The sequence below is a fragment of the Saimiri boliviensis genome, chromosome 6 (assembly GCF_048565385.1).
Source record: "Saimiri boliviensis isolate mSaiBol1 chromosome 6, mSaiBol1.pri, whole genome shotgun sequence".
NCBI classification, from domain to species: domain Eukaryota; kingdom Metazoa; phylum Chordata; class Mammalia; order Primates; family Cebidae; genus Saimiri; species Saimiri boliviensis.
The window spans coordinates 32045061-32058256 of NC_133454.1; the positions used below are offsets into that span (position 1 = coordinate 32045061).

At 36.2% G+C, this 13196-nt stretch overlaps 2 protein-coding genes across 4 annotated transcripts in view; one reads left to right on the forward strand and one right to left on the reverse strand.

The window, feature by feature from the left end:
* The window catches only part of MTMR2 (myotubularin related protein 2), a 91515-nt gene that overhangs the window by 67814 nt on the left and 10505 nt on the right, over positions 1-13196 (reverse strand). The gene's annotated exons all lie outside the window — the stretch shown is intronic.
* LOC101031417 (elongation factor 1-alpha 1) lies at positions 1320-3015 on the forward strand. Its single transcript, XM_010349213.3, has one exon. The coding sequence runs from the start codon at positions 1335-1337 to the stop codon at positions 2721-2723; it is 1389 nt and encodes a 462-aa protein (XP_010347515.3). The 5' UTR covers positions 1320-1334; the 3' UTR covers positions 2724-3015.

The following is a 13196-nucleotide window of genomic DNA, read 5'->3' on the forward strand; positions in this document are numbered from 1 at the left end:
CTCTCAGGGTTTTTCTCCTGTTCCCTAACCAATCCTCTCAGGTCTCCGGTAATGAATCCTTCTCAAGTCCTTAACCTGGTAACACTTGAGAGTCCCTAAACCCTCTCAGTCCATGAACTTATCTTTTCCATGTACTCCACCTCTCCTTAATAATCTCACCCAGCCTCACAGTTCTCTGATGTGAAACTGCTGTCTAAACTGTAATATTCTTACACACACACGTACACACACACACACCCCACAACACATACCATTGCTTAAAAACAAAAGTGCAGGTTGGGTAAAGGGGACCACTATTGTCCTGTAATTGACAATAGTGCTAAAATGAAATAAATGAAGTTACTGTTAAAATGCGTAAGATGCAAATTCGGAGCAAAAAACAAATATGTATTGGGCTAAGAAACAACAGTAATTTTTGCAGGAAAACTTTCCAGATTATTCCAACTCCTTCTGGATATACACTTCCCTCAGCACATTCATCTTTAATTCATAGCTATTTAAAACTAGTTCTTTGCTAATGTTTTCAAGCAAATTTATGTTTTCTAGTTTGGTAAAATATACAGACTCAATAAATACTTGTTTACTCAGAAATCTTTCTCAAGTAAAATCACAACTCTTTTAGAGATTAGCATTTACAACATATCCACCATATTAAAAACAACAGCAATAAAAATAGTAGGCCAGATCTATTCGTACTAAAGTAAGGGGATAATATATAGGCTTAAAGTAAAGGGATAGAGAAAAACCTACCAAGCAAATGGAAGAAAAAAAAAAAAAAAAAAAACTATGGCTTGCTATTCTAATTTCAGACAAAACAGATTTTGCCGGGCATAGTGGTTCCACCTGTAATATCAGCACTTTGAGAGGCTGAGGCAGGTAGATCACTTGAAGCCAGGAGTTTGAAACCAGCCTGGCCAACATGGTGAAACCCTGTCTCCACTAAAAATACAAAAGCCAGCCAGGTGTGGTGGTGCACGCCTGTAATCTTACTATTCAGGAGGCTGAGGCACAAGAGTTGCTTGAACCCAGGAGGCGGAGGAGAAGGCCACAGTGAGCCAAGATGGTGCCACTGCACTCCAGCCTAGGCAACAGAGGAAGACTCCATCTCAAAAACTAACAAACAAAACAGACTTTAAACAAACAATGATCAAAAGAGAGAAAGAAGGGCATTATATTATGGTAAAGGGTTCAAATCAACAAGAAGACTTAACTATTCTAAATATATATGCACCCAACACAGGAGCTCATCTAGGTTGATAAAACAAGTTCTGCTTTTTCGCAACGGGTTTGCCGCCAGAACATAGGTGTCGTGAAAACTATCCCTAAAAGCCAAAATGGGAAAGGAAAAGACTCATATCAACATTGTCGTCATTGGACGTGTAGATTCCGGCAAGTCCACCACTACTGGCCATCTAATCTACAAATGCGGGGGCATTGACAAAAGAACCATTGAAAAATTTGAAAAGGAGGCTGCTGAGATGGGAAAGGGCTCCTTCAAGTATACCTGGGTCTTGGATAAACTGAAAGCTGAGCATGAACGTGGTATCACCATTGATATCTCCTTGTGGAAATTCGAGACCAGCAAGTACTACGTGACTATCATTGATGCCCCAGGACACAGAGACTTCATCAAAAACATGATTACAGGGACATCTCAGGCTGACTGTGCTGTCCTGATTGTCGCTGCTGGTGTTGGTGAATTTGAAACGGGTATCTCCAAGAACGGGCAGACCCGAGAGCATGCCCTCCTGGCTTACACACTAGGTGTGAAACAACTTATTGTTGGTGTTAACAAAATGGATTCCACTGAGCCACCCTACAGCCAGAAGAGATACGAGGAAATCGTTAAGGAAGTCAGCACTTATATTAAGAAAATTTGCTACAACCCCGACACAGTAGCATTTGTGCCAATTTCTGGTTGGAATGGTGACAACATGCTGGAGCCAAGTGCTAACATGCCTTGGTTCAAGGGTTGGAAAGTCACCCGTAAGGATGGCAATGCCAGTGGGACCACACTGCTTGAGGCACTTGACTGCATCCTACCACCAACTCGTCCAACTGATAAGCCCTTGCGCCTGCCTCTCCAGGATGTCTATAAAATTGGTGGTATTGGTACTGTTCCTGTTGGCCGAGTGGAGACTGGTGTTCTCAAACCTGGTATGGTGGTCACCTTTGCTTCAGTCAACGTTACAACTGAAGTGAAATCTGTTGAAATGCACCATGAAGCTTTGAGTGAAGCTCTTCCTGGGGACAATGTGGGCTTCAATGTCAAGAACGTGTCTGTCAAGGATGTTCGTCGTGGCAACGTTGCTGGTGACAGCAAGAACCACCCACCAATGGAAGCAGCTGGCTTCACTGCTCAGGTGATTATCCTGAACCATCCAGGCCAAATCAGTGCTGGCTATGCCCCTGTACTGGATTGCCACACAGCTCACATTGCCTGCAAGTTTGCTGAGCTGAAGGAAAAGATTGATCGCCGTTCTGGTAAAAAGCTGGAAGATGGCCCTAAATTCTTGAAGTCTGGTGATGGTGCCATTGTTGATATGGTTCCTGGCAAGCCCATGTGTGTTGAGAGCTTCTCAGATTATCCACCTCTCGGTCGCTTTGCTGTTCGTGATATGAGACAGACAGTTGCAGTGGGTGTCATCAAAGCAGTGGACAAGAAGGCTGCTGGAGCTGGCAAGGTCACCAAGTCTGCCCAGAAAGCTCAGAAGGCTAAATGAATATTATCCCTAATACCTGCCACCTCAGTCTTAATCAGTGGTGGAGGAAGAAGGGTCTCAGAACTGTTTGTTTCAATTGGCCATTTAAGTTTAGTAGTAAAAGACTGGTTAATGATAACAATGCATCGTAAAACCTTCAGAAGGAAAGGAGAATGTTTTGTGGACCACTTTGGTTTTCTTTTTTGCTTGTGGCAGTTTTAAGTTATTAGTTTTTAAAATCAGTACTTTTTAATGGAAACAACTTGACCAAAAATTTGTCACAGAATTTTGAGACCCATTAAAAAAAGTTTAATGAGAAAAAAAAAAAAAAAAAAAAGTTCTTAGAGACTTACAAAGAGACTTAAATAACCATGCAGTAATAGTGAGGGACTTCAACACCTCACTGGCAATATTAGATCACTGAGGCAAGAAACTAAAAAAGATATTCAAGACCTTAACTCAACACTTGATCAAACGGACCTAACACACATCTACAGAACTCTTCACCCAAAAACTTTCTTTTCATATGTACATGGCACATACCCTAAAATCTACAACACAATGAGCCATAAAAAAATACTCAACAAATTCAAAGAAACCATACTAACCATACTCTTGGATCACAGTGCAATAAAAATAAAAATCAATAGTAAGACAATCACTCAAAACCATACAATGACATGGTAATTTAACAACCTGCTCCTGAATAAACAATGAAACTGAAACAGAAATCAAGAAATTCTTTAAAGCTAATGAGAACAAAGATACAACATACTAGAATTTCTGAGACAGCTAAAGCAGTGTTAAGAGTTTTTATAGCACTATACCACCACATTGAAAAATGAGAAAGAACTCAAATTGACCACCTAACATCACACCCAGAGGAACTAGACAACCAAGAGCAACCAACCCCAAAGCTAGCAGAATAACCAAAATCAGAGCTGAACTGAATGAAACTGCGACACACAAAAAACATACAAAAGATCAATGAAAGCAGAAGTTAGTTCTTTGAAAGAATAATATAGATAGACCACTAGCTAGACTAATAAAAATAGAGAAGCTTCAAATAAACACAATCAGAAATGACAAAGGGGACATTACCACCAACTCCAAAGAAATACAAAAAAACCTCAGTGACTACTATGAATACCTCCTCTTAGACACAAACAAAAATTCCTGGAAACATACAACCTCCCAAGACTGAACCAGAAACTGAAAACCTGAAGAGACTAATTCCAAGTTCCAAAACTGAATCAGTAATAAAAAGCCTACCAACAAGAAAAAGCCCAGGACCATATGAATGCACAGGCAACAGACAAATTCTACTAGATGCATAAAAAAGAGCTGGTACCATTCCTATGAAAAGTATCCCACCCCCCACCAGAAAAGGAGGTGGAAGGACTCCCTAACTCACTTTGAGGCCAGCATCACTCTGATACAAAAACCTGGCAGAAAGACAACAACAACCAAAAAAAAAAAAAAAAAAAAAAAAAAAAATTCAGACAAATATCCCTGATGAACATAGCTGCAAAAGTACTCAACAAAATACTAGCAAATCGAATCAAGCAGTGCAACAAAAACTTAATTCACAATGATCAAGTTGGCTTTCTCCCTGGGATGCAAGGCTGGTCCACAAAGCAGTTAATTGTGATTCATTACATAAACAGAACTGAAAATAAAAACTATACGATCATCTCAATAGATGCAGAAAAGGCTTTCAATAAAATTCAACATCCCTTCATGTTGAAAACCCTCAACAAACTAAGGATTGAAAGAACATACCTCAAAATAATAAGAGCTATAGCCAATATCACACTGAATGACTGAATGTGTAAAAGCTAGAAATAGTCCCCTTAAGAAACATAAAAAGACAAGAATGCCTAATCTCACCACTCGTATTCAACATAACACAGTAAGTCCTAGCAAGAGCAAACAGATAAGGGAAAGAAATAAAAAGCATCCAAATAAAAAGAGAGGAAGCCAAACCATCTCTGTTTGCAGATGATGTATTTTATACTTAGCAAACCCAACAGTCTCTGCCCAAAAGTTACTAGATCTGATAAACAACTTCAGCAAAGTTTCAGGATACAAAAATCAATGCACAAAAGTCAGTAGTATTCCTATACACAAACAAAATCCAAGCTGAGTGCCAAATCAAGAGTGCAATCCCATTCATAATACCTATACAAAAATAAAATAAAATACCTAGGAATACTGGTAACCAGGAAGGTGACAGATCTCTACAATGAGAATTACAAAACACTACTTAAAGATGTTGCAAACAAATTGAAACACACTCTATGTTCATGGATAGGAAGAATCAATATTGTTAAAATGACTATACTGCCCTAAGAAATTTACAGATTCAATGCTATTCCTACCAAATTACCAACTATATTATTCACAAAATTAGAAAAAACTATTTTAAAATTCATCTGGAACCAAAAAGAAACTCAAATACTCACAGCAATTCTAAATAAAAAGAACAAGTCTGGAGGTATCACATTGCCCAACTTCAAACTATACTACAAGGCTACAGTAACTAAAGCAGCATTGCACTGATACAAAAACAGACACACAGACCAGTAGTACAGAATAGAGAGCCCAGACATAATGCTGCCCTCCTACAATCATATGATCTTTAACAAAGTCGACAAATGCAAGCAATGAGGAAAAGACTCTATTCAGTTAATGGTGCTGGGATAACTGGCTACCTATGTGCAGATTGGAACTGGAACCCTTCCTTATATCACATATAAAAATCATCTCAAGATGAATTAAAGACTTAAATGTAAAACCCAGAACTATTAAAACACTTGAAGAAAACCTCAGAAACACTATTCTGGTCACAGGCCCTGGAAAAGATTTCATGATGAAGACATCAAAAGCAATTGCAACGTAAACAAAAACTGACAAATGGGGCCTACTTAAACTAAAGAGCTTTTGCACAGCACGCTCGTACACACACGTACACACACACACACACACACACACACACACACAAAACCTATCAACCTACAAAATGGGAGAAAATACTTGTAAACTATCTATCTGACAAAGGTCCAGTATCCAACATCTATAAGGAACTTCAACAAATTAAGCAAAAAAACAAACAACTCCATTAAAAAGTAAGAAAAGGACTGGAAACAGTGGCTCATGCCTGTAATCCCAGCACTTTGGGAAGCGGAGGCAGGTGGATCACCTGAGGTCAGAAGTTCGAGACCTGCCTGGCCAACATGGTGAAACTTTGTCTCTACTAAAAATACAAAAATTAGCTGGGCATATGGCACTTGCCAGTAGTCCCAGTGACTAGGGAGGCTGAGACACAAGAATTGCTTGAACCTGAGAGGCAGAGGTTGCAGTTAGCCGAGATCATGCCACTGCACTCCAGCCCGTGTGACAGAGCAAGACTCTGCCTCAAAAAAGAAAAAAAAAAAAATTGGCAAAGGACATGATTAGACACCATTTAAAAAATATATATACACACAGCAACAAGCGCATATGAAGAAATGCTTAACCTCACTAGGGTAATGCAAATAAAAACCACAATGAGATACCACCATCTTGTACCAGTCAGAATGGCTATTATTAGTCAATACATAACAAATGCTGGTGAGCTTGTGGAAAAATAGCAATGCTTATACACTGCTTGTGGGAATGTAAATTAGTTCAGCCACTGTAAAAAGCAGTGTGTCAATTTCTCAAAGAACTTTAAACAGAACTATCATTTGACACAGCAATCCCATACTGGGTATATACCCAAAGGAATATAAATCATTCTACCATAAAGACACATGCACATGTATATTCTTCACAGGACTATTCACAATAGAAAAGACATGGAATCAACCTAGAGGCTTATCAACAGTAGATTGAATAAAGAAAATGCGGTACACACACACCATGGAATACTACACATAAGAAAGAACAAGACCATGTCCTTTGCAGCAACATGGATGGACCCTGGAGAGTTCATTATCCTAAGTGAACTAATGCAGGAACAGAAAACCAAATACCACATGATCTCACTTATAAACACTGAGTACACATGGAACTCAATGTATATTTAAAGAAGGAAACAACAGATACCAGGGCCTACTTGAGGGTACAAAGAGGGCAAGTATGAACAAGCTACCTATCAAGTACTATGCTTATTACCTGTGTGATGAAATAATCTGTACACCAAACACCCATGACACAAAATGTATCTATATAACACACCTGCACATGTATTCCTGAAACTAAAAGTTTAAAAATAAATAAATACAATAGGGAGATAAATTATTTATAGGGAACAAACATTAAAGAAAGAAATATTTGAAAATATTAAATCACTAGAAAGAATTAAAGACTTATGGAAAAATCAAAAAATGTCAAAAAAAAAAAAAGCCCACATAATTTTATTTTTCACAAAAGCCTAACTGGATAGAATTTGTGCACAAAAATGAAAAGATTATATATAAAAATACATGGTTCATGGTCCAAATATACTTTTTAAATCGCTATAAGGCCACCTCTCCTGCCAAAAACAGATTTTTCTCAATGTATGTTTAACTAAGAAACACAGCTATGTATCTATATTTCATTTAATTGATAGGCTACATACATACTTATTTCTTATGTCCTATGAGGCCTCTGTCATCATGAGAATGGTCTCCAAAATGGAGCAGGAAGTTTTGAGCAGAGAAGAAATGATGACATTCAAAGGCCATAAGGAAGACTTGAGAGGTGGAATCACTATACAAGATGGTCTCAAAGTTCAAATCTAAGATGCTACGACTCAGAGTACAAACACAAAATTCTACAATCCCAGATGAGTGAAGAATCGCAGTTCTAAATACTGATTGGCCGGGCGTGGTGGCTTACGCCTATAATCCCAGCACTTTGGGAGGCCAAGATGGGTGGATCACGAGGTCAAGAGATCGAGACCATCCTGGTCAACATGGTGAAACACCATCTCTACTAAAAATACAAAAATTAGCTGGGCATGGTGGCGCGTGCCTGTAGTCCCAGCTACTAGGGAGGCTGAGGTAGGAGAATTGCTTGAACCCAGGAGACGGAGGTTGCGGTGAGCCGAGATCGCACCACTGCACTCCAGCCTGGGTAACAAGAGCGAAACTCCGTCTCAAAAAAAAAAAATGTGATTAAGAGTCTTGCCTTTCAACATCATTTAATTATACTGCGTAAACTTTCCCATAGAAAGGCCTCTTACATAGCCACATCATAAAAATCTTTTCCTCATTCTCAATTAGCATGAACACTTCTGCCCAAACCATTAACCAGCATTAAGAAATTAAATTACAGTCACTATTCCCGTCTGTTCCTATGAATTCTTCAATAGAGGTACAAAAAAAAAAAAAAAAAAAAGAAAAGCACAAGGCTCAAATATCTAAGCCATAAATAAATATTAATTACTTTCAGGATAACCTGAATTAATAAGATTCAAAATAATGGAGAATTAAATGTACCTTATAACAAAAACAATCATACCTTCCCTCAAGAGCATTAACATCTTTATCCAAATAAGTTGTATATGCTATGTGAAAAGATATGTATAAACAAAACACAACCCTTACAAATTAATGAAGTGGTGATAAAGAAAATATTTTCTCAAAAACAACAGAACTTATCAGAGTATAACCAGCACTCTGAAATATATACATACATGCAGGCACATGAAATAATAAGACTTAGGTTTACAGTAACAGAATAACATAGTGCAGCACTAGTCTGCCTTGGTTTTCTAAAAGCCCTGCCACCATCTCAGCCAAAGAGGTATCTTTCCACCACAAGATCAAAACAGTAATCCCACCATCTGATTCTTAGTCATTCCCACACATTTACTTCTCTGCTGTTATTATAACAAAGGGTTTTTCTCCTTGGTTACACTATGCTTAAAAATAACGCTTCACCCATTTGGTCTCAAAAATTCTATTATTTCAAAGAAGTATAGCATTTAGGTGAACAGAGTAATACAAACTAATTATTGGTGGGGGAAAAGGAATTACTCTCTATATGCTTTTCAACACAGAACCAATAAATAAGACAAAGCACTCTTGTTTATTTTCTTGCTGTTGTTTTCATTTAGATTTTGTTTTTAGTTACAAATATTTCTTAAAAACTTGCAAATTAAGAAGATTTTGTCTAAACAAATGAATTTTGGTACCTACTACAGAAGTATAATTTGACTCAAACTCTGGAGTTATAAAAATCCCTTTTAATGCCACAAAGGCAGAAAAATCTGTCTCCAGATAGCAGGGGATCAATTATCACATCCAAATATTCCACATCTCAAGCTTCCTTGGAAGAAGAGACTGAGGTCTTCCACCTCCAACTAAAGGCCTCAGCCATCTTCCCTCCTGCCCTCTGCAGAGCAGGAACTTCTAAATCACCTTTTTTTTTTAAACCTCCCCTCCATTCCACAAACATTTACTGATACTGTCAATGAACTAAATACTGTGGATAGAGTTCTCTCTTAATTTATAAAATGATAATGATACAAGATTGTAATAAGGATCAAAAAGCAAGATCTATAGAAAGTTCTTAGTGTTAAATAGTGAACAGGTAGAAAGTGTTCAACAAATAGCATTGTGAAAATACAAGAATAGAACAGGAGGTCTACTTTTAAGAAGGCATCCATTAATTAAATTAAAATTAAGCAAAGCATCAGGCCCTATAAGTACTTTTCATTCAGCTCTATACTATAAAATGTTTTCATGTGCACTAGGAAAATTGAATATACATACTTTTAAACTTAAACGTTTTAGTTAAGTGATGAATCACATAACACAAATATTGGGGAGAAATATTAAAATACATATATATAAACACACACCCACACACCCCCTACATGATTTTTTATATATTCAATCAGAAGCCAGACACAAAACTTCAATCACAAAACCAATTTCACCACCAGTATTTTTCAATGGAACTGTTAGAAAGAAAAGTATTGACCCTTTCTGGCTCCACTGGTTTGCTAGACCGTTAATGGAAGTATCATTACTTTACTGTCAATCATACCAACACCTGAAGGTACTTCACAATAATCAACAGAATCTAATATTATAATTCAACAAAAATATTTCTTGTAAAAGTGAAAAAAAGTATTTCTGAAAATTAAAGATGTAGATAAACATACCAACAGTATATACTCTAAAGTGAAAGCAAGCTAGAAATTTATAAACAAATAATCTACCTTTTCACATATCCCAGTAAACAAATGCCTCTAGAGGATTTAGGAGAGGCTACATTTCTACTGACCATAGTCCATTACAATAAGATCTAAACCACTTGCCTTAAACTGTTTCACTGTGACCGCCAATTCAACTTTTCTTCAGTGTTCCATAGAAAGAAAAGATTCTTTTTAAAAAGTTATTTTCTTGTAAGTAATGTCCTGAGCACATACACAGCATGTTTGCCCAAGAACATTAAAGAATGCCTTCTATATTCTGACTGTGAACAAGCTTTTCTAGGAATGCAAATTTTGCTCTCAATACTTACACAATGCACTACAGTATCATAAGCACTGTTCATGCTCTATTAGTCATTCTGTTGAAGATTTTATTTTAAAAAATAATAAAATGCCTGCAGTGTGTATAAAGCATTTGAGACACAAAAGACTTACTGTCAGAATATTTGCAGGATCCCCAAAACAGAAAAACAACCCCCACAAAACAAATTAATTTATAATTTTTAATTATGTTTAAAAATGCTATGCCAGAACCCTGCATTCAACTTAACCAATTCATAAGATAAAAAAGATAATATAAACGATCATCACGGCATCTGATTGACAGAAATGAGAGACATGTATTCTTCAGAGAAACAAAGGGGATTTGAGCTCTGGGACAGCCTTCCAACTGGTGCATGTTGGCACTTAGTTTGGAAAATCCCAAGGTTCTAAGGTACATGTGACCCTGGAAACAGTTATCAATTTATTTCCGGTCTACCAATTACATTTCCCAAACGAAAACACAGGCATATGATTTAATAATGCAGCAGAAACTCTGGACAAACAGTTTCTATAGAAAATAGTTTACCTATGTCTTTTTCTCCAGAGTATTGCTTCTTCAAAGAACTTACTGGGAAATTTAAATAAATAAACAAATGAAAGCCAAAGCAATCTGCTCAAAATGAATGTGTCCCTGGGAGACAGGGGTGAGGACTGGAGGGCAGGAAGGACCTTGAGTTCCAGCACCAGTCCCACAGCCACAGCATCCCATTTAAGAAGCTTTTCAGAATCTGTTCAAAAACCTCCCATTCAAATTAAGATGATAGCTCAAATTAAAACATATAGATTCACAAGTAGCCTAGAGGGAAAAAGTTATTTAAATATCACTTAACTGAGAGAAGAATCAAACTAAACTGAAAACTTGTCAGATTATTAGAGCTCTGAAATAAACACTTTGATCCCAAACTGAAGTATACCGGCAGAAACACTGAGAGGAGGTATTTATTCCCTAAATACTTGCTCAACAAACATTTTACTTGGACCAGTATAGAAAACATGGAAATTTATACTTGAAAAATGATCTCTCATGTAATTTTCTCACTCTACCTTGCAAACCTGAGTTCATTATTAAAATTAGAAAGTCATAAATCCATTATTTTTGCTCTCTAGATAAATATATTTTGTTTTCCAAGACAAGCAAACTGATTATTATACAATTAATCTTTCAATACCCTTTCAAAGTAATGGGATGCAATTTTTCTGCACAAACTTCAAAGTCATATAAGTGAAGTTAACACAGATGGGGTGTTTTTTTCAGTTACTAAGTTAAAACACTCAGTAGGAAAGGTAGAACATTCAATGCCTTTCTCTTTGTAGTCGAGAAAGCTTAAGCTAAAAATCAAAATGTTGATATTACTCAGTGATCCATGCCTGCCAAGGGCAATCTGTCCCTAATTTTGAATACTCTTCCCTATTTACCAGATCAGTTGTTAGAAATCATAAACTAGAAAACCACATAAAAGATTCCTTTTCAGAGCTATTTATAGATACAATTTTGATTCCATGGTTATGTAAAGAACAAAGTTTTTTAATGGAAAGAAAATGTATAATTGTAAAATATAATAAATTTATTAGAAATCAATAAGCTATTTTAAAATGACCTTTTAAAAAATCATATAATTAAAATGTATCTCAAATTATTAAAAAAAATGATGGCATTGCATCATTAAACTTTCTAGTAATTTGAGAATTACAGAGTATTTCCAAAATTAAGATAACTAGATTTACTAATATGAAGTTACAAATCAGTAACTATCAATATACTATACACAATACAATATGAAATATACACAATACTAAAATTAATTCAAATTCATATAGTTCAAAAATACTTTTTAAATGTCAGTCCCTCAGAGACACTGTGAATATCAACTGTATAGTATTATAAATATAATAAAATTATTTCAACTTTTTAAAGTTTCTGGCTTGGTATATAAAGCATCAGATTCTGTACAAAGCAAATAAAATGACTCCTAACTAGTGTACTTCACAGAATTCAAAGAAATAAAAGTTTTAACAGTAAACTGCTCATAGTATAGCTTATCGAGCACCTACTATATGCAAAACACGGTAAAACTTGTACCTACTATTTCATTCAAAAAATAAAATCAGATCCTCCTTTTTGTAAGCATAAAACTTAAATACAGGTAGGAATAATATCGTGGATATAAAAAAAGTTTTTTCTTTCCTTCACCAAGTCTATCATCCAATGATTTCAAAACCGGAATCAGTCACATATCTGACTAAATATGAAGAAACAGTATGTTTTTCATTTACATAACGCACATGCCCTCTTAGTTGTTTTTTTTTCAGGAACAGCGATGGATTGGTTATAATCTTATATATGCTATAAGCAGAGGGTTCTATAGACATGAAATACAGTGAAAATATATGGCCCTGCAAAAAAAGCTTGAAACTATTATGGTAAAGTCTAGAACTGGGAATTAGGAGATCATCTCTGACACTAAACAGCTCTGTGATCTTAGAGGAAACCACCACCTTTCCTGGCCCTCTGACATTTACTGTGCTTTTGGGTAAATTATTAGAGTTCTGTAGATCTATTTCCACATTTGAAAATTTTTGGAACTAGACTAGAATCCAAAAGCATCTGGATTGGTGGTTCTCCAATTTTTAAATGCAGACTTCTAATGTCACCCTTAGTGATTCAGAATGTCCACGTTGTAAACTAGGAAGTTAAAAGTTCACCAAGCTCAGTTAACTGAAATACACAGGTGGTCCACAGCAACACTTGAAAAACACTAATTGGATGATCTCTAATGCCTTTAAGAGTATTAAAAAATGGTATGATTCATTTCAGCACCAAGCTTTTAGGAATTCAGAATGTAGCACAGTGTGCAGGGTATAGATGTTAAACAATTATTTATAGAAAGAAAGAAAGGAAGGAAAAGAGGAGGGAAAGAGTAAAGAAAGAAGAGAGAAAGGGAAGGAAGGCAGCTAGCTAACTGGTCATATTTTTGGCC